Consider the following 19,503-nt stretch of genomic DNA (forward strand, 5'->3'; position numbering starts at 1 on the left):
GCATTTTCTTGTTTGGGGCATGATCGAAATTCACCTTTGTAGTTACTTGTGGGCTGCACCTTTGAGCTAAACTCATGAGTATGTTGATAAATAAATTAAAGCTGTCGCAATTATATACTCTCTCCCACTCAGTTTCTGGTAATTTGTCTCAAAGTGTAATTTTGTCTGAAAATAACAGTCTGATCTTCTTAATTTGCTTGGGTAGCTGAATAGGACAGTTTTCACATTTGGCCATTGGCTACAGGCCACGGTGGTCAGATAATAGTGTGTTTTCCGCTCCATACTGGTATTCATCTTTTGCCAAATTGAAAATGGTTATCCAGGCTTGCATGTAATTGGGTTGATTTGTCATACGCATAGCACAAGTTATTGGAGCTTAGCAGGTTTTGAAAATTGGTGACAGTTGTTGTTTTATGTATAATGTCAATATTACAAGGATTGCCCAGAAAGTAATGCAACACATTTTTTTCTCAGCCTAAAACAATGCTACGAATGATAAACGTTACATATGTGTTATTTGAAGTCTCCTGAGTGAGTGTGCCAAGTTTCCGTCACTTCTGACAGATAGCGTAACTGCAGGACAGTTTCAAAGTGGTGTCTGTAGGTGATGTACATTACAAGCAATGTGCCGTCATTGAATTTCTCACTGCAGAGAAAGAAACTGTAGGGAATATTCATAAACACTTGTGCAAAGCCTATGGAGCGTGTGCTGTTGCTTAGTCGCTAGGCACAGAAGGTGACTTCATCAGAAGGCAGTTTGGCGGAGCTCCACGATTTGCAGGGGTCAGAGAGACGTCCATGGCTGTCACACCTGACAGCCCTGACCTAGCCCCCTTGGACTTCCATTTGTTTCGGCCATTACAGGATGCCTTTTGTGGAAGACATTTTGAGGACAATCAGGAGATTAATCACACAGTGAAGCACTGGCTCCACCAACGGAACAAGGATTGGTACCGACACGGCATACACGCCCTGTTTCACACTGGAGGAGGGCCATAGAATGTGATGGAGGTTGAGTGGAAAAATGGGTGTTAGATAAAACACCATTCTTTTGTGTGTGTAATTCTCATTATGTTCAATGAAGAATTGTTGAAGAAAAAAAGTGTGGTCCATTACTTTCTGGGCAACCCTTGTAATATAACCAATGTACGTTGTCTTGCAGTGTCTGCATTTTGCCTGCAGGTACTTAGTCACTATTCGATGATTAATGAACAGATTAATATCAGAAGTTGGGGTGTGATAGAGATAACTCTAACTTTAGTCGAGGCAGTTATTCTGCAATAATTTCAAAAATTTGCTCCTTGCAAAACTAGTGAACTTTTAGTGCTAAATATTAAGTGTTAGAATTTTTGTTGCAAAAATAACTTCTACATTACATAATTCAGATCCTTCAGGGTTATAAAGAGCATTTTCAGTAGGTGTGAGCCAGTGTTCATTTACACAAGAATGGTGGCATGGGTTAGAGTTTTCTGACTGATCACATGTTTAGATGCATAATTAAAATTATGTTGTCAGCAAGGATAGGTAAAGTTGTTGTTGTTGTTGTTGTTGTTGTTGTTTTCAGTCCAGAGACTGGTTTGATGCAGCTCTCCATGCTACTCTGTCTTGTGCAAGCGTCTTTGTCTCCAAGTACCTACTGCAACCTACATCCTTCTAAATCTGCTTAGTGTATTCTTCTCTTGGTCTCACTCTGATTTTTGCCATCCATGCTCCCCTCCAATACTAAATTGGCGATCCCTTGATGCCTCAGAACATGTCCCCTCAACCGATCCCTTCTTCTAGTCAAGTTGTGCCACAAATTTCTCTTCTCCCCAGTTCTATTCAGTACCTCCTCATTAGTTACGTGATCTATCTGTCTAATCTTCAGCATTCTTATGTAGCACCACATTTCGAAGGTTCTATTCTCTTCCTGTCCAAACTATTTATCGTCCATGTTTCACTTCCATACATGGCTACACTCCATACAAATACTTTCTGAAATGACTTCCTGACACTTAATCTATACTCAATGTTAACAAATTTCTCTTCTTCAGAAACGCTTTCCTTGCCATTGCCAGTCTACATTTTACATCCTCTCTACTTCGACCATCATCAGCTATTTTGCTCCCCAAATAGCAAAACTCATTTACTACTTTAAGTATGGCATTTCTCAGTCTAATTCCCACAGCATCTCCTGATTCAATTCGACTACATTCCATTATCCTTGTTTTGCTTTTGTTGATGTTTATCTTGTATTCTCCTTTCAAGACACTGTCGATTCTGTTCAACTGCTCTTCCAAGTCCTTTGCTGCTTCTGACAGAATTACACTATCATTGGCAAACCTCAAAGTATTTTTTTTGTTTCTGTGGATTTTAATTCCTACTCCAAATTTTTCTTTTGTTTTCTTTACTGCTTGCTCAATATACAGATTGAATAACATCAGGGATAGGCTACAACCCTGTCTCACTCCCTTCCCAACCGCTGCTTCCCTTTGATGCCGCTCGACTCATATAACTTCCATCTAATTTCTGTACAAATTGTAAATAGCCTTTCACTCCCTGTATTTGACCACCTTCAGAATTTGAAAGAGAGTATACCAGTCAACATTGTTAAAAACTTGGTGTAAGTCTACAAATGCTAGAAACATAGGTCTGCCTTTCCTTAATCTATCTTCTAAGATAAGTCATAGGGTCATTATTGCTTCACGTGTTCCAACATTTCTATGGAATCCAAACTGATCTTCCCTGAGGCTGGCTTCTACCAGTTTTTCCATTAGTCTGTAAAGAATTTGTGTTAGTATTTTGCAGCCATGGCTTATTAAACTGATAGTTCAGTAATTTTCACACAACACCTTCTTTCTTTGGGATTGGAATTATTATATTCTTCTTGAAGTCTGAAGGTTTTTCGCCTGTCTCATACATGTTACTCACCAGATGGTAGAGTTTTGTCAGGACTGGCTCTCCCAAGGCCGTCAGTAGTTCTAATGGAATGTTGTCTACTCCCGGGGCCTTGTTTCGACTCAGGTCTTTCAGTGCTCTGTCAAACTCTTCACGCAGTATCATATCTCCCATTTCATCTTCATCTATGTCCCCTTCCATTTCCATAATATAGCCCTCAAGTACACCGCCCTTGTATAAACCCTCCCTAACTCCTTCCACCTTTCTGCTTTCCGTTCTTTGCTTAGAACTGGTTTTCCACCTGAGCTCTTGGTATTTATACAAGTGGTTGTCTTTTCTCCAAAGGTCTCTTTAATTTTCCTGTAGGCAGTATCTACCTTACTCCTAGTGATACATGCCTCTACATCCTTACATTTGTCCTCTAGCCATCCCCGTGTAGCCATTTTGCACTTCCTGTCGATCTCATTTTTGAGATGTTTGTACTCGTTTTTGCCTGTTTCATTTACTGCATTTTTAAATTTTCTCCTCTCATCAATTAAATTCAATATCTGTTCAAGATAGACACAAAGCCCATGCCTACTACAGTGGTACAAGTTTATATGCCAACTACCTCTGCAGATGATGATGAAATAGATGAAATGTATGACGAGATAAAAGAAATTATTCAAGTAGTGAAGGGAGACGAAAATTTAATAGTCATGGGTGACTGGAATTCGTCAGTAGGAAAAGGGAGAGAAGGAAACATAGTAGGTGAATATGGATTGGGGGGAAGGAATGAAAGAGGAAGCCGCCTTGTAGAATTTTGCACAGAGCATAACTTAATCATAGCCAACACTTGGTTCAAGAATCATAAAAGAAGGTTGTATACCTGGAAGAATCCTGGAGATACTAAAAGGTATCAGATAGATTATATAATGGTAAGACAGAGATTTAGGAACCAGGTTTTAAATTGTAAGACATTTCCTGGGGCAGATGTGGATTCTGACCACAATCTATTGGTTATGAACTTCAGATTGAAACTGAAGAAACTGCAAAAAGGTGGGAATTTAAGGAGATGGGACCTGGATAAACTGAAAGAACCAGAGGTTGTACAGAGTTTCAGGGAGAGCATAAGGGAACAATTAACAGGAATGGGGGAAAGAAATACAGTAGAAGAAGAATGGGTAGCTCTGAGGAATGAAGTAGTGAAGGCAGCAGAGGATCAAGTAGGTAAAAAGACGAGGGCTAATAGAAATCCTTGGGTAACAGAAGAAATATTGAATTTAATTGATGAAAGGAGAAAATATAAAAATGCAGTAAATGAAGCAGGCAAAAAGGAATACAAACGTCTCAAAAATGAGATCGACAGGAAGTGCAAAATGGCTAAGCAGGGATGGCTAGAGGACAAATGTAAGGATGTAGAGGCTTGTCTCACTAGGGGTAAGATAGATACTGCCTACAGGAAAATTAAAGAGACCTTCGGAGAGAAGAGAACCACTTGTATGACTATCAAGAGCGCAGATGGCAACCCAGTTCTAAGCACAGAAGGGAAGGCAGAAAGGTGGAAGGAGTATATAGAGGGTTTATACAAGGGCGATGTACTTGAGGACAATATTATGGAAATGGAAGAGGATGTAGATGAAGACGCTGTCTGCTTGTGTCTGTGTATATGCGGATGGATATGTGTGTGTGTGCGAGTGTATACCTGTCCTTTTTTCCCCCTAAGGTAAGTCTTTCCGCTCCCGGGATTGGAATGACTCCTTACCCTCTCCCTTAAAACCCATATCCTTTTGTCTTTCCTTCTCCTTCCCTCTTTCCTGACGAGGCAACCGTTGGTTGCGAAAGCTAGATTTTGTGTGTATGTTTGTGTGTCTATCGACCTGCCAGCGCTTTTGTTTGGTAAGTCTCATCATCTTTCTTTTTAAATATATTTTTCCCACGTGGAATGTTTCCCTCTATTATATATATATATATATATATATATATATATATATATATATATATATATATATATATATAGGGAAACGTTCCACGTGGGAAAAATATATTTAAAAATTTATTATTAAAAAAAAAAAAAGCAAAGATCAAAGATGATGTGACTTACCAAACGAAAGCGCTGGCACGTTGATAGACAAACAAACATACACACAAAATTCTAGCTTTCGCAACCAACGGTTGCTTCGTCAGGAAAGAGGGAAGGAGAGGGAAAGACGAAAGGATTTGGGTTTTAAGGGAGAGGGTAAGGAGTCATTCCAATCCCGGGAGCGGAAAGACTTACCACCACATTCGGTAATACTTCCTTATTGCTTGATAATTATACTACATTTAAATTGTGTACTTTTGTCCTTGCCAACTCTCTCTTCTTATTTTTTCCTTCTGGAAGAGTGTGTTTGAGAGAAACATGTTCACTACAAATTGTACCAATGTATGTTCTCTACTTAACTTCAGGAGGTGAAATTTCATTGTTGCTGGTACACATAAAGATACGTACACAATCCTTGCTTTCGGAACTAATAGCTCCTTGTTTGGAAAGAAAAGAGGGATTTTTCAGGAAAGGTTAAAACTGAAGGGCTGGTAAGACTATGTGCGTAATGTTGACACTGATGGACTAGTGAGATTGTGTAAACTTAAGAACAGTTCTGATATTTGGGAGTAGTCACCAGCTGTAAGTTCCTTGTGCAACATTGTTTATACTTGTCATATTAATAGCTATGTATTTGATATAAGCTGCTTTTTGATAGTCTATTTTACTGGACTAGGCTTTCACCCATCGTCAGTGGTATCTGTATTACAAAAGACACATATTTCTTATATATTATTTGTAGTATATACAATAGTGTTTTATGAGTGTGTGATTTTTCATGCCATTGTAATCTGACTTGCCTTATATGTATCGCTTACTAATGCATGCCACAGACAATGTTTTGCACATATATTACATGATTATATGATTTATAGATGCAATCAGTGTAAGAAATTTTTACGAATTGGCAATTGCAGTACATTTAAAGATCATCTGTTAGATTAAAGGCAATGTCATCATCACTAGCTGAGGAACAGGCTGTATTTAGGATTTTACAGTGTGTGGCAGAGTAAAACTTTCGTAGAGCTTCATAGGACTACAAAATATAATCAGCAGTTCCCTATAGCTCTTGCCTGTATTCTACAGGATCAAAGCTTCAGTATCCATTACTTTACTTTTCTGTTAACTTTAAGTAACAATTGATAGCTCATAGTAATTAACATATTTGTTTCCTAATTCTGTGAAAATGTTTCTCTGTATCTTTATTCAACAATCTGTGATCAGTTTTGATGGTCACTGCTAATGATTCGTAATTGCATGTGTTTTGCCAGATGCTATCCTGTTTGAATGTTGACAATTGCTATCAATGCTATAGTGGCACGTCACATATATCAACAGGTTCATTCACCTATCTTCATTTCAGTTGGCGCAGACAATTGAGAATCTGAAGAATCAAATTGTATCCTCCCCAGCACAGTTGGTACAGAATCTAGAAAACCTGAAGGCAACAGAACAGCAGAAGAAAGAAGAAGAGCATGCTATTAGTGAAGCACTGCAACGGAAGAAATCCCATTTTGAAAACCTGGCTAACTGTGTGCAAGTGGCAAATGCAGTTATGGAAGAAATAAAAGACATAAATAAATTAATTGATGAAATTAGGTGAGAACCAATGCAAATATTACACTCCTTCTTCTAATATCTTTTTACAGGTAAGAAAGCCTGACTTGTAAGTCTTGATCAAATGTTTTCCTCTTTCCTTTAGATTAATGTGCTATTGTGGGGTCTGCACCTCATTAACCTTCTGCTCATTGTGGACCTGCTACTTGTTTCTGCAGTCAGGTGCAGATTTTTTGAGTATCATTCATGATGCCTTCAGGAGGAGCAACTCTTGAATGTGGATGACAATGAGGACTGTGTTATAACCTGAATATCACATATAGTTTTTTCAGTGACCTTAAAAAAAAAAAAAAAAAATTATTGATTCAAATTTTTTGCACTCTTTTGTTTCGAGTCATGTGGACAAGTAGAATTTCAAAATAGAACTGACCACATTGTTTATTTCCCCATTCCTTTTTTTTTCACATTTGTGCTATGCTGTTGGAAATAAATGATGGAATGTGATGCCTGTCCAACATAAGCGTACTGAAGCGGTAGTGAGAGTGGTAAGGTGCTGGACCAGTAAAACCTTGATTAGGTTTAACAAAATTTATTTATAAACCCAAAAGATGGCTTTACACAATACATAAATATAAAACATTTGTGGAAGTTTTTATGAAACTGACAGTACAGTTTAATCAACCAAAACACACTCAGTGTAAACATTACAAGAAATACACAACAGTTTGAATCAATTAAGAATTTATTAAAACTGTCAACTACTCAACATACAGGTAATTTCAAGCAATTTCCAGAATGCATTAATAAGTTTAGAAAAGTGATTACCACAATGTCCCGGAGCCCATTAGGGGGGGGGGGGGGGGGGGGAGAAAGGAAGAAAAACAAAAAAAATCAATCACTTTTAACTATTCACGTAAAACACAGAAGTGAATGAAATTAACTTTTCAAAATAACCCACAAAATTAAATTTTAAAGTAGACCAGAAACAATTAATGATGGAGTAACTCTGTAAATAATATGGACAGATAAAAAAATCTACTCACCAAATGGGGGCAGGGGAACACACAAGTGGATTTAACATTCACAAGCTTTTGGAGCCAGTGGCCCCTAAACCTCTCCAATCCTTTCCCTTCTCCCCTCTTCCTTCCCCTTCAACTCTTCTACCAGAAGAAGGAGCCACTGGCTCCAAAAGCTTGTGAAAGTTAAATCCATTTGGGTCCCCTGCCGCCACTTGGTGTGTAGAATTTTTATCTGTCCATTTAAATTATATTAGCAATAATTGATTATTTTCCTTAAATAATACACCACATAAAAGTCTAAAAATAGGCAAAAACAAGAAGTGATAAAATTATTCTTTTAAAATAAACAGAGACACAATTTTCTTTTATGCGGAGGTATTGTTAACGGTGGAACTAGTCACCCTCCCTCCCCCTGGTGGCAGTGACAAAATGAGATGCTGTTAACCTTTTCCTCAAGGAATACACAAATTAGTACTATGGTGCCGAAATGAACTGTCACACGTCAGTATCTACAGAAACCTTATGAGACAATAGAGTAACAACATAACACTTAAGCTTTATGACTCAAAGAAAGAAATGAGCCTAACACAGCTTTAGCAGAAGCAGATAAATTAAAGATAGTTCAGTAAAGATGACTCAGTTTGCATCAACAGTGGCCACCATCAATGTCACAAACCCATCATTAAATAAAATAACCTCTTTATCACAGAATTCATTAACCACTAGATGGAAACTTGATAAACCAGGGGTGAGAATAGAAACGCAGAACAGGTTCTCTTAACTGAAACAAGTTATAAATACAATAATTAATAGACAACAAGAATAATTACGTCTTAACCTGTAAGACAAACTAGTATTAGAATGCAGTGCATGCACAGTACATGCCACCTCCAAGCTTCAGAATGGAACCACAGCTTCCCCCTCACACAGTTTGTGCCTGCCCCTGTACCTGTTGGAGAGGTTCCTGCCAAGTGACCATATCAGTAGCAAAGTAAGTCTCTGATATATCCTGCGTGTGGCACAATTCTCCACCCACTTAAGGTGGAACAGGTGGGGGATGGTTAGCTGAAGTACCTGAAGAGTTACCAACATCCTGGTAACCAGTCCCCAACTTTAGCTGACTAATGTGTGCACTAATGCACTTCCATATGGACTGGTCTTGGATCAGGACGCTGACTGACTGGAGGCATCACTCTGATAATCTTGCAGGGGTGTGTGACACCTTTTGCACCCCTTTAGACTGCACGCTGAAGGTTTTTGGAGAAAAACCACATCCTCTAACTGCAGTGTGGTAGGATGCCTACCTTTTTTATAGCGAGAAACCTTCCTATGGTACATAAGCTGGATATTACTATGTGTTGCTTCATAGTTTATTCTAATGATGTTGGAATCAGCATCCTCCAGCCAGATATAATTGATTGACCACAGGTTGGACAGTGCTGAATGGGAAGGTAAATGTCAATTTAGCTGGAGAGGTTTTGTGTACGTCATTTATAGCAGTGTTGAAAACAAAGTTCAGCCATCCAATTTTTGATCCCACTTAGTTTGAGTATGCAGTTGGAAGATGACCAGGCCATATTTAAGGTTAGGTTGACCTGCTCAAGAAACAAAGGTTTTGGATAATATGGAATGGTCGTAATGTATGATGTGGCACTAGCGAAGCAGAATTTTTTGAATTCACAGAATAAGAAGATTGGTTCATTATTACTAACCAGAGCCTTTGGAGTCCCAAATGTAGAAAATATACACGTCAAGTGGCCAGGAGTCATACTGTAGTACCCAACCTACTTGGTATCAACCACACTAACCGTGAAGTGGCATCCACTGCTACCAAGATGTACAGGTTCCCTGCCTTGGTATGGGGTAGAGTTCACAGCTGCTTCAGTATGAATCAAAGTGCTTCTTCACGGAGCCATGAGAGTTCCAACACCTTTTACTTTATAATGCCCATCACTCTTTCCCACCATTTTCCCCACCAGCCACTCTTGAGATAATGACTATCCATGTAATAACATGGTGAGCTAGAAATTGGTAACTCTTTGAGGTGTTTAATGCCTCTCTGAGTTATGCTAGTTTCATGTTTGTGAGCGCCCCGGCCCCCCCTCTCCCCCGAGGGAATCATCACTTTTTGATGAGTTCGTGCTTGGCTGCTGTGGGGTCCCAGCCTGTGCAGCACCTTTCCCCTTTCCATGCTGTTATGTCTGTCCCCCTGCTGTTCTTTTTCCACTCCCACAGGGAACATGTCTGGGATATTTTTGGGAATGTGTTGTGAAGTTATAATAGCCTGACATTGGAACAGTCCTTCCACTGTTTTTTCTTTCATTCTTTCTTTCTTTCTTCATTCTCCATCTCGTATCCTTCCTCCATTTCTTGTGTAAGGTTCCTTTTTGTGTTTTGCTTCCTCCCTGTGCGCTCTTGAAGGCCAGCCCAAGCATGTGACACATAGTAGGTGACTTGGTAGTATGTAATTCCCAACTGCGGGTTGACACGTTGGGTTTGCATGTACCCTCTGGTACAGGCCAGGCCCAGGGAAAGGTGATTGCTTGAGCTGTGACCTTCCCAAATTGCCAGGGGCAGGTGAGCCCTCCTCTGAGGGGAGGGGGGCAGGTTGGAGCAGCAAGTCATCAGAGATGCTGGCAGTCATGGGGATTTTCTTGCAATGAGCCAGTCAGCATCTCAGACAACGTCTACTGAACATAAATGGAATGAGGCTAAAGATTTCAAGAATCTCTCAGCTGCACCTTGGTTCCTCATGGTATCAAATACGGAACACGGTCAGACCTTTGCTATGGTTAAACCATTCGTTATTTAAAAAAGTGTTGATGCAGTTGCAGGCCCTGTAAAAACCTGCTTTCATTTAAGTAACATTGGAACTTTGCTTTTGGAGATGAATTGTGATTTTCAAGCCCAACAGCTGCGTGCAACTTCACTCCTCCTGGCTATCCTGTTCGTGTCGAGGTCCATCGCATGCTGAATTCTTAGCATGCTATTATTTACACTAGGCTGCTCAATGGTCTTACCAATTGAGAAATCCAAACTTACCTCCCTGATTAGGGCGTCACTGTAGTCCATCAAGTAATGAAAAATGGTAATGCAACCCTAGTGCCTACATGCACTCTTTTCCTCTCATTTGATAGAGATCAAAGCAAACTATGAAGACATCACAGTCCTACTATACATTCCAAACTGATGCGCTGTTACTATTGTCATTGCTATAACCAGACTCGATTGTCCTGTTCAAACTTATGGTAGGGGTGCTCACAAGGGGATTGCCTGCCTCTTTCACCCCACTGTACGAATTGCAATGGTGACCATGCAGCCTCATCGCAAAAACGGCCCATGTACCTGAATGAGTGGGCCATCCAAGAGATCCAGGTGATGGAAAATTGCTGTACCTTGTCGCTCACAAGTTGTTCACTAGTCGAAAGCCCTGCATTTTATCATCTGGCACATACAGTATTGTTCTTGCTATGCCTCACTCCATGAAGGACTGGCCAGGCAGACTTGTAAATTCAGCACTGCAGCTCCTTCTCCTCTGGCTGTGCAACAAGTCACCAAATCTATGACTCTGGCAGCAAAATCACCTGCTACAAAACCGGCACACCGTAAAAGATAGAAGGAATACTCCCATGAAAACTTCATATGTCCTTCCAGCCAACACACATCTGAGCCTTCATCTCTCAACTGCAAAGGCTCAAAGAAATCAAAGAAAGACAAATGGTCATCTCCTTCATCTACTCTGAGATCCTCTGGAATGGTGTCACCGTGTGATACTCTGACCCTGCGACCTCTGTTTCGCCAGTGTGCACTGCCAACTGTTTTTCTGCCCTGGAATTCGCAGGTCGGCCCAGGGACTGCTGTTACCTCTGTAGATCTCACAGAATAGGATCCTCCAGCTTCTGCACCCTGTAGCAGTGAGTCTTCAAAGGCCGACACTCGGCAGCTGCCGAGGTAACAACCTTTCATTTTTTTCCCTCCTTCCCTTTCCCTATCATGACTCTCCTCCAAAGGAATGTTTGTGGCATTCAATCTAATAAGGAGGAATTACGGCTGCTCTTGGAATCACAGTGTCCTCTTGTTTTCTGCCTCCAGGAAACAAAATTGCATCCATGCAACATACAGTTGCTTTGATCTCTCGCATTTCTTTCCGAGTATGGCATTCAGTCTGATGGGGAAGTCATGCTGCTCATCCAGATGACATTCATTGTCAAACCATCTCAAAGCAGGCTGTTGCAGTCCACATTTTCCTTCCTTGCTTCACCTTTTCTGTCTGCAATGTTTACATCCTTCTGTCATTCACTGTCACAAGTGTAGACTTCCTCCACCTTACTGGTCAGCTCCCTAACCCCCTTTCTGCTGCTCAGTGACTATAATGGACACCATGCTCTTTGGAGCTCTTCCAGAATCTGTCCAAGATGTGCCATCTTGACTGACCTCAATCAGCTCAACCTTATCTGCCTTAACACTGGAGCACCCACATTGCTTTCAATATCCAAGCACAGCTATTTCCATTTGGACCTCTCATTCTGCACTGCCCAGCTTGCCCGTCATCTCGAGTGGTCCATTCCCTCTGACTTGTATTCGAGTGACCATTTCCCTTGTGCTATCAGGTTGCTGACCCTACCCCACCTACGTGTAAACCCAATTGGCAGCTTTCTAAGGCAGACTGGAGGCTTTAATCCTCCCTGGCAACCTTCGATGAACATTTCTCCAGTTATGATGACCAAAAAGAGTACCTTATAAATGTTATCCTTACTGCCACAGAACATTCCATACCTTGTACTTCATCTTTACCTTACCATGTCCCGGCCCATTGGCAGTGAATTCTTGTGTGGAGACATTCTCTTCACTTTTTTAGCAGTCATCCTATTATGATGAACTGTATTTGTTACAAAGAGTTGTGTGCGCAATGTTGTCGCATTCTTCGGGACATGCAAAGAAGTTAACTGGAGTTCATTTATTAGTTATTTTAACAGTTCCACTCCCTCCTCTGTCGTGTAGGCCTACCTCCGATGGCTCTCTGGGATCAAGTCCATTCCCCGATTTCCAACTTGACCGTAGCAGATGTCGTTGTGGACCCCATTGCTATCTCCAACACTTGAGGCTGCTATTTTGCGGAGTTATCGAGCTCTACCCATTACCACCCTGCCTCCCTCCATCAGAAGTGAATGGTGATACCCTTCTCCTCTCAGAATCGTGAATGCTACAATGCCGCCTTTACTATGAGGGAGCTGGATAATGCTCTCACTTCATCTTGATTTCAAATAATTTACTTATACCCTCAGTTTTAGCAAAGTACCGCATGCCACAATACAACATTAATCACTTCACACTGAAACTTTATCACCATCAGAATATGGCACAGATTATTAGCACAAAAATGCATTAGCAAGTGCAGCCAGATAATGACAATCTATTAATCTCTATCCTGCAACTACTGTGTGAACTGAACTGAGTAACATGACACTGCAACATGAAGAATACAGTGTGAATAATTATACGGAATCCATTACTTCCAAAAATGCGAGTTTCATGTAATCACATTCAGCAAGCACATCCAGCTGGTGCTATCTCACACACAGTCTGTACTGTACTCTCTCTGCAACGCCAAGCACATGCCCCAGCAACAAAAATCACTAGATGCCTCAATATTGTAGTGCCCACGTTTATGAGAAATACGATGGAAAGTTCTTTTGGACATGCACGATGTCTGAAGAAACGGGCACTGGCGGTTCAGCCATTATGAAATACATGAAATATATTTGCAGTTGCAAATATGGACAACCATCAGTTGTGTAACGGAACGACGACAATGAAAATTTGTGCTAGACCAGAATTCGAACCTGGATTGTGCTTCCAGTAATTGGAAAGTCTTTGTTTGGGTACTGGTTTGGCATAAATTTTCATTGTCTTCATTCCATTATACATCTGATGGTTGTCCATATTCACAACTGTGAAAACATTTCATGAATTGCTAGATCCGAACGCACTGTCAACATGCATCAGTTACTCAAAAATAGTGGACTCTGCTAACCAGGTGGTAGCTTCAGTAGCACAATAAATAATCTGCGATGAACTTACGGCAGTGGTCACAAAATACAGATTTCGACATGGGCGTATGTAGAATTCTCAAAACTCTTCTACTTACTATCAGACTGTTATTCAATGGTTAATTTGGCTTTGGCTTTCCAGTCTTTTTTTGTATGAGTATGCAAGTTCTTTTATTTTGTTTTCTCACAAGTACTTGGTACTGGTCACAGCCTAACTGCAACCAATTCATTCTTATTCAGTATTTGTTAAAAACTCAGTGATTGTTATTTTGAACAACAGTTTTTTCTTTGACACAAAGCACTACAACTGTCAGTACTACTTTTATTGAATGTCAGCTCTAGTTGCACAAAAACTTTTTACACTACTGGTTTCAGTGCGACCAGGCCTTTCTTAAATGATTACAGCTGAATGACAGGATCACTCCAGCTGATAAAACAGCTTCCGTTGTTTGGTCAGTGAATGCTTGAAGGTTGGCCTTTAGACTGAAACCTGCTGTGTAACAAGCCTTTGTGTAGCTTGTGCTGCCGCACAGTAAAACTCGGTGGTGGAAACTGCAGTTCTGCTGCCCTCAACATGCTTACATGCAGCTACTGCTGCTCGTGTTGCGAGATCAGTGATTGAGTCTGCATGACATGGTACCAGTTACTGAATGCAGTATTAGTCATATTTTGCATACTGCTTTACATTTTTGGTATATCAGCGATCAGATATGTGCAAAACTGAATCAAGAGGGTGTTATTTTGTCGCTATAATGTAAGCAATTTTTAATGCAAATTGCCATTAAAAAATTGTGTGTAGAACTAAAAGATAATGCTGCTCTTTGCACATCTCATTGCATTTAATATTTCACTCTTGTATAATCCACACACAACTTATTTACGATTTATGAAAACTGTGATACAGTTGAATTATTACACAAGTATTGCAACCAGTTTCATTCTTAGAGCTTCTTCAGGTTGCCAAGTTGTGCTAAAGCCATAATATAAATGGTCTGGTTATTGTATGTAATGTTAAAGACCAAGTACAGAAACAATGATCACAAACATTCTACTGACCACTTGGCAGAAGTATGGGGAGCAGACATAGCATGCTGTGTATTGTAGTCTACTATATGACTGCCCATTTACATGGTCCAATCACATTAATGTGACCAGTGCCTATGTTTGACGTCAGTGTGCAATAACCACTCACAGATGGCAGGAGTCAGCACTAGTGAGTGTATGAAACATGTCCAGGGGCAGGAAAACAGTGCAGTTGTTGTAACGTGGAAACAGAGCAATTTATCCGTCATCCAAAAACACACGATCGTAGGCCTCCAGGCCGAGGTTGGAAGCAATTCTGAAATTGCTAAGTTTTAAACTGTTTGCATGGTGCCATGGTTAAAGCCCATTGTGCATGGCAAAATGCTGCTATTAAAAACCGGCCTCGAGGCATCTGTGTTACACCACAGGCCATAGATGACAGGGGTGAAAGATGGCTGTGGAGATGTGCATGGGCGAATGGACATGCAACTGTCTACCAACAGTGTCTCCTCAACAACTGTTCAGTGAATGTTGCTGCATATGAGCCTCCACAGCAGGCACCTGGATCATGCGCACTTGTTTACCGGATCATCAGTGACGCCGGCTGGAATTTGTGTGCCAGGCCCGCATCTGGACTTCAACTGACTGGTGAGAGATTACCTGACCAGGTGCACCATGTTTTATGTTCCATTGGTGTGAAATTTCTGAAAGCTAACAACCTGCTGGGGGAATGTTTCCACGGCATTCACCATGTGAGATCATCATTCTAGGAGGCACAGTGGCTCGACACAAGTATGCATCTATCCTTGTAGACCACGTCCACCCCATATGCAGTTTGTTTTCCCTCAGCATGGTGGCATTTAGCAGCAAGATAGTGCAACATGTTACACAGCTCACAGTTTACATGCGTGGTTTGACATGCACCAGGATGAGTTTATTGCACTCCGTTGGCCACCCAACTCCTTGAATTGAAACCCAATTGAGAATCTGTAGGACAAACTCAATCAGACTGTTTGTGCCATGGATCATCGACTGAAAAATCTAGTGCAGCTGGCTGTGGCACTGGATTCAGCATAGTTCCACATCCCTTTCGGTACCTTCCAGAAACTCATTGATTCTTTTCCTGCACATCTCACAGCGGTCCATGCTGCGAAGGTGGTGATTCCAGTTTCTGACTGGTGGTGCCATTAATGTTATGTTATGTGTTATGTGGTTTATTCATCTCATTACATACAATTTTCAAATCATTTGATTTGATGTACGGGAGCACGTCAAGGTTTACAAAAGAAACTTTTTTCACTTTTTTAAGAGGAATACAAAAGTTTACATTATATTTTACATTTCTAAGTTTCAGCTACACATGTACATAAAATAATAAATGTATTACAATCCCTGTGTTCAGATTGTGAAGCTGTCCTCAATGAATTCATCGACAGATCTCCATTTTAAATATATTACTGCCTTTTATTTTATTGAAAATTTTTAACCCCATATACTCTGGCGTTTGGGCATAAAGTTTTAAACGATGTGTTGGAAGTTTGAAGTTCTCTCTGTGGCGAGTGCTGTAGTTGTGGTCAAAATGGAAATTGTCTAGTGTATGTTGATTTCTATATAGGAACACCACCATCTCATATATGTAAAGTGAGGTGATAGATAGTACTTTTAAATTTTTTAACAGTGGTCTACAGGATTCCTGTTTTTTTGCAACACACATGTTTCTAATTACTTTCTTTTGTAATACTAGGAGCCTAGTGACATTTGCTGAATTTCCCCAGAAGATTATGCCATAACGAATAACTGACTCAAAGTAGCAGTGATAAACTATCTTTCTGGTATCCATGTTTGTGGCACCTGACAAAATACACATTGCAAATGCTAAGTTGTTCAGTTTATTTGCTAAGTAATCTATGTGTACCTTCCAATTTAAATTTTTGTCGAGATTTAGGCCTAAGAACTTCACGTGGTTTGCTTCTGTTATATCCTGATCATTGCAAGTTATCTTTATTTCACTCCTTTCTAATGATTTAGCTTCAAATTGCATCATTTTGGTTTTAGTTACATTTAGTTTTAGTCCATTTTGATAGAACCAAGATTCAAGTTTTTCTAAAGTATTTTTGGCTTTTTCTGGAATATTTTCAGATGCCTCATTTTCAATTAGAACTGATGTATCATCAGCAAATAAGACTGAATGAACATCAATAGCAAGTGGTAGGTCATTTACGTAAAAAAGAAACAGATAGGGACCCAATATCAAACCTTGTGGGACTCCTTGCGGAACTGTTTTCCAGTCTGATGAATAATTGGTTCCATTTGAAGTTAAAATTACTCTTTGTTTCCTACCTGACAGGTAAGAGCTAAACCATTTTAAAGCAGTGTCTCTGATTCCATACATCTGTAATTTGTGGAGGAGTAATGCGTGGTTCACTGAATCAAAAGCTTTAGTCAGATCACAGAATATACCTGTGACCTTTCTACCTTTATCTAACGTGGAGCATATTTTTTGGATAAACTCATTTATAGCATTCGCAGTGCTTTTACCCTGTTGGAATCCGAACTGGTTTTTAAAAATTATATCATTTACAGTAAGAAAGTTATTAGTTTGTTTTGCTGCAATCTTTTCAAACACTTTAGAGAAGACCGGCAAGAGAGAGAGAGGGCGGTAATTTCCCATATCTTCTGTCGATCCTTTCTTGAATAGAGGTTTGATCTCACCATATTTCAATACCTCTGGAAAGCATCCCTGTTCATAAGATTGATTTATAATAGTTGACAGTGGTTGGGAAATAATATCGTACACATACTTGATTACAGATGTTAATGTGACTGGACAGTGTGTATGATGATTTTAGCATAACTTGCCAACCTAAGATGTTCTAAGAATGTTTGTTCCTAACACAATAAATGTGTAATAATGTAGCTGAGGTGTTCTCATTAATCCTTAAAATTAGAGTGAATTCAGCTATGGTGCACAATATGGTAAAGATTTTTACTATCTTCTGATAAAATAACAGCTGCAGTTCAGTAGAGGAAATTCACTTCCATCAATGAACTGAGCAGGATACTTTATGCTCCTAGGGAGACAATGAAGAATCTATTGTTGTTCACTGTACATAACTGTTCCTTATTTTTGTTATATTAAATTAGTCTTTAATCACCCATCCTTTTCTTGTATTAACAGAAATGAGGAGATGGAATTGGAACGGTTAGAAATGGAGAAAACAAAGTTGACTGAAGAAGTAAGTATTAAAAAAGAAGTAATAGGGTGGATAAAGCATAATGTAGTGGAACTTCAACAACAAATTAAAGCTTCGAAGGAGCATTTAGCTGAAAAAATGGAGAAAGCTCAAGAGAAAGTGATAGGACTTGACAAGTAAGTTTTCCAAAAAGTGCAAGTGAATTTAATTGAACATCTCTGGTTTTTGTATTTAATGATAAAATCTAAAATATAACAAATGGATATTGAAAACTATCATATCTTACACTATAATACAAAAATTGCAGTAATCAATGAAAATGCTTAAATTATGTGCCTTGAATAACTATGAGACAAATGCAATATGAATTATGGGACTAGATCACTGCAAACATACATACATAAAAAAAAAAAAAAAGTTTAGGATCACCTTGGTTACGAGAGTTCCGGAACCTGTACAGAAAACTGGAATGGAGATCAACAATAAATATCATTTCCGACCTTTTTATTGCTCATGAAAACAAGAAGTTTCATGTTGTACCACCATACAGTGAGACCTTCAGAGGTTGTTGTCCAGATTGCTGTACACACGAGTACTTCTAATACCCAGTAGCACATCCTCTTGCATGGATGCATGCCTGTATTTGTCATGGCATACTGTCCATAAGTTCATCAAGGCACTGTTGGTCCAGATTGTCTCACTCCTCAATGGTGATTTGGCATAGATCCTTCAGAGTAGTTGGTGAGTCACGTCATCCATAAATAGCTCTTTTTAATCTATCCCAAGCACGTGTGATATGGTTCATGCCTGGAGAACATGCCGGCCACTCTAGTAGAGTGATGTCATTATCCTGAAGGAAGACATTCACAAGATGTGTACGATGGGACGCAAATTGTCGTCCATGAAGATGAATGCCTCGCCAATATGCTGCCGATAGGGTTGAACTATCGATCAGGGGATGGCACTCACATATCATACAGCTGTTACGTCATCTTCCATGACCACCAGCGGCGTACGTGGGCCTCACATAATGCCACCCCAAAACAGCAGGGAACCTCCACCTTACTGCAGCCGCTGGACAGTGTGTCTAAGGCGTTCAGCCTGACCGGGTAGCTTCCAAACATGTCTTTGACAGTTGTCTGGTTGAAGGCATATGCGCACTCATTGGTGAAGAGAACATGATGCCAATCCTGCCAATCCTGAGCAGTCCATTTGGCATGTTGTTGGACCTATCTGTACCATGCTGCATGATGTCATGGTTGCAGAGATGGACCTCACTGTGGACGTCGGGAGCGAAGTTGCACATCATGCAGTCTATTACGCACAGTTTGAATTGTAACACGGCATCCTGTGGCTGCACGAAAAGCATTATTCAACATGGTGGTGTTGCTGTCAGGATTCCTCCAAGTTATAATCCGCAGGTAGTGGTCATCCACTGCTGTAGTAGTCCTTGGGTGATCTGAGTGAGGCATGTCATCGACAGTTCCTGTCTCTCTGTATCTCCTCCATATCCGAACATCATCACTTTGGTTCACTCCGAGACGCCTGGACACTTCCCCTGTTGAGAGCCCTTCCTGGCACAAAGTAACAATGCGGATGCGATAGAACCATGATATTGACTGTCTAGGCATGGTTCAACTACAGACACCACGATTCGTGTACCTCCTTCCTGATGGAATGACTGGAAATGATCAGCCGTCGGACCTCCTATGTGTAATGGG

The 19,503-nt window shown here is 40.2% G+C and overlaps 1 protein-coding gene across 3 annotated transcripts in view; it reads left to right on the plus strand.

Moving 5' to 3' along the window:
- Positions 1-19,503, plus strand: part of LOC126163190 (uncharacterized) — a 94,710-nt gene that overhangs the window by 61,953 nt on the left and 13,254 nt on the right. For all 3 annotated transcript variants that reach the window (XM_049920153.1, XM_049920146.1, XM_049920157.1), the window contains exons 5-6: positions 6,303-6,538; positions 17,767-17,958. In XM_049920153.1, coding sequence (XP_049776110.1) covers positions 6,303-6,538; positions 17,767-17,958 — 428 coding nt within the window. The remainder of the gene's footprint in view (positions 1-6,302; positions 6,539-17,766; positions 17,959-19,503) is intronic.

The sequence above is a fragment of the Schistocerca cancellata genome, chromosome 1 (genome assembly GCF_023864275.1).
Source record: "Schistocerca cancellata isolate TAMUIC-IGC-003103 chromosome 1, iqSchCanc2.1, whole genome shotgun sequence".
In the NCBI taxonomy this organism is placed as follows: Eukaryota; Metazoa; Arthropoda; class Insecta; order Orthoptera; family Acrididae; genus Schistocerca; species Schistocerca cancellata.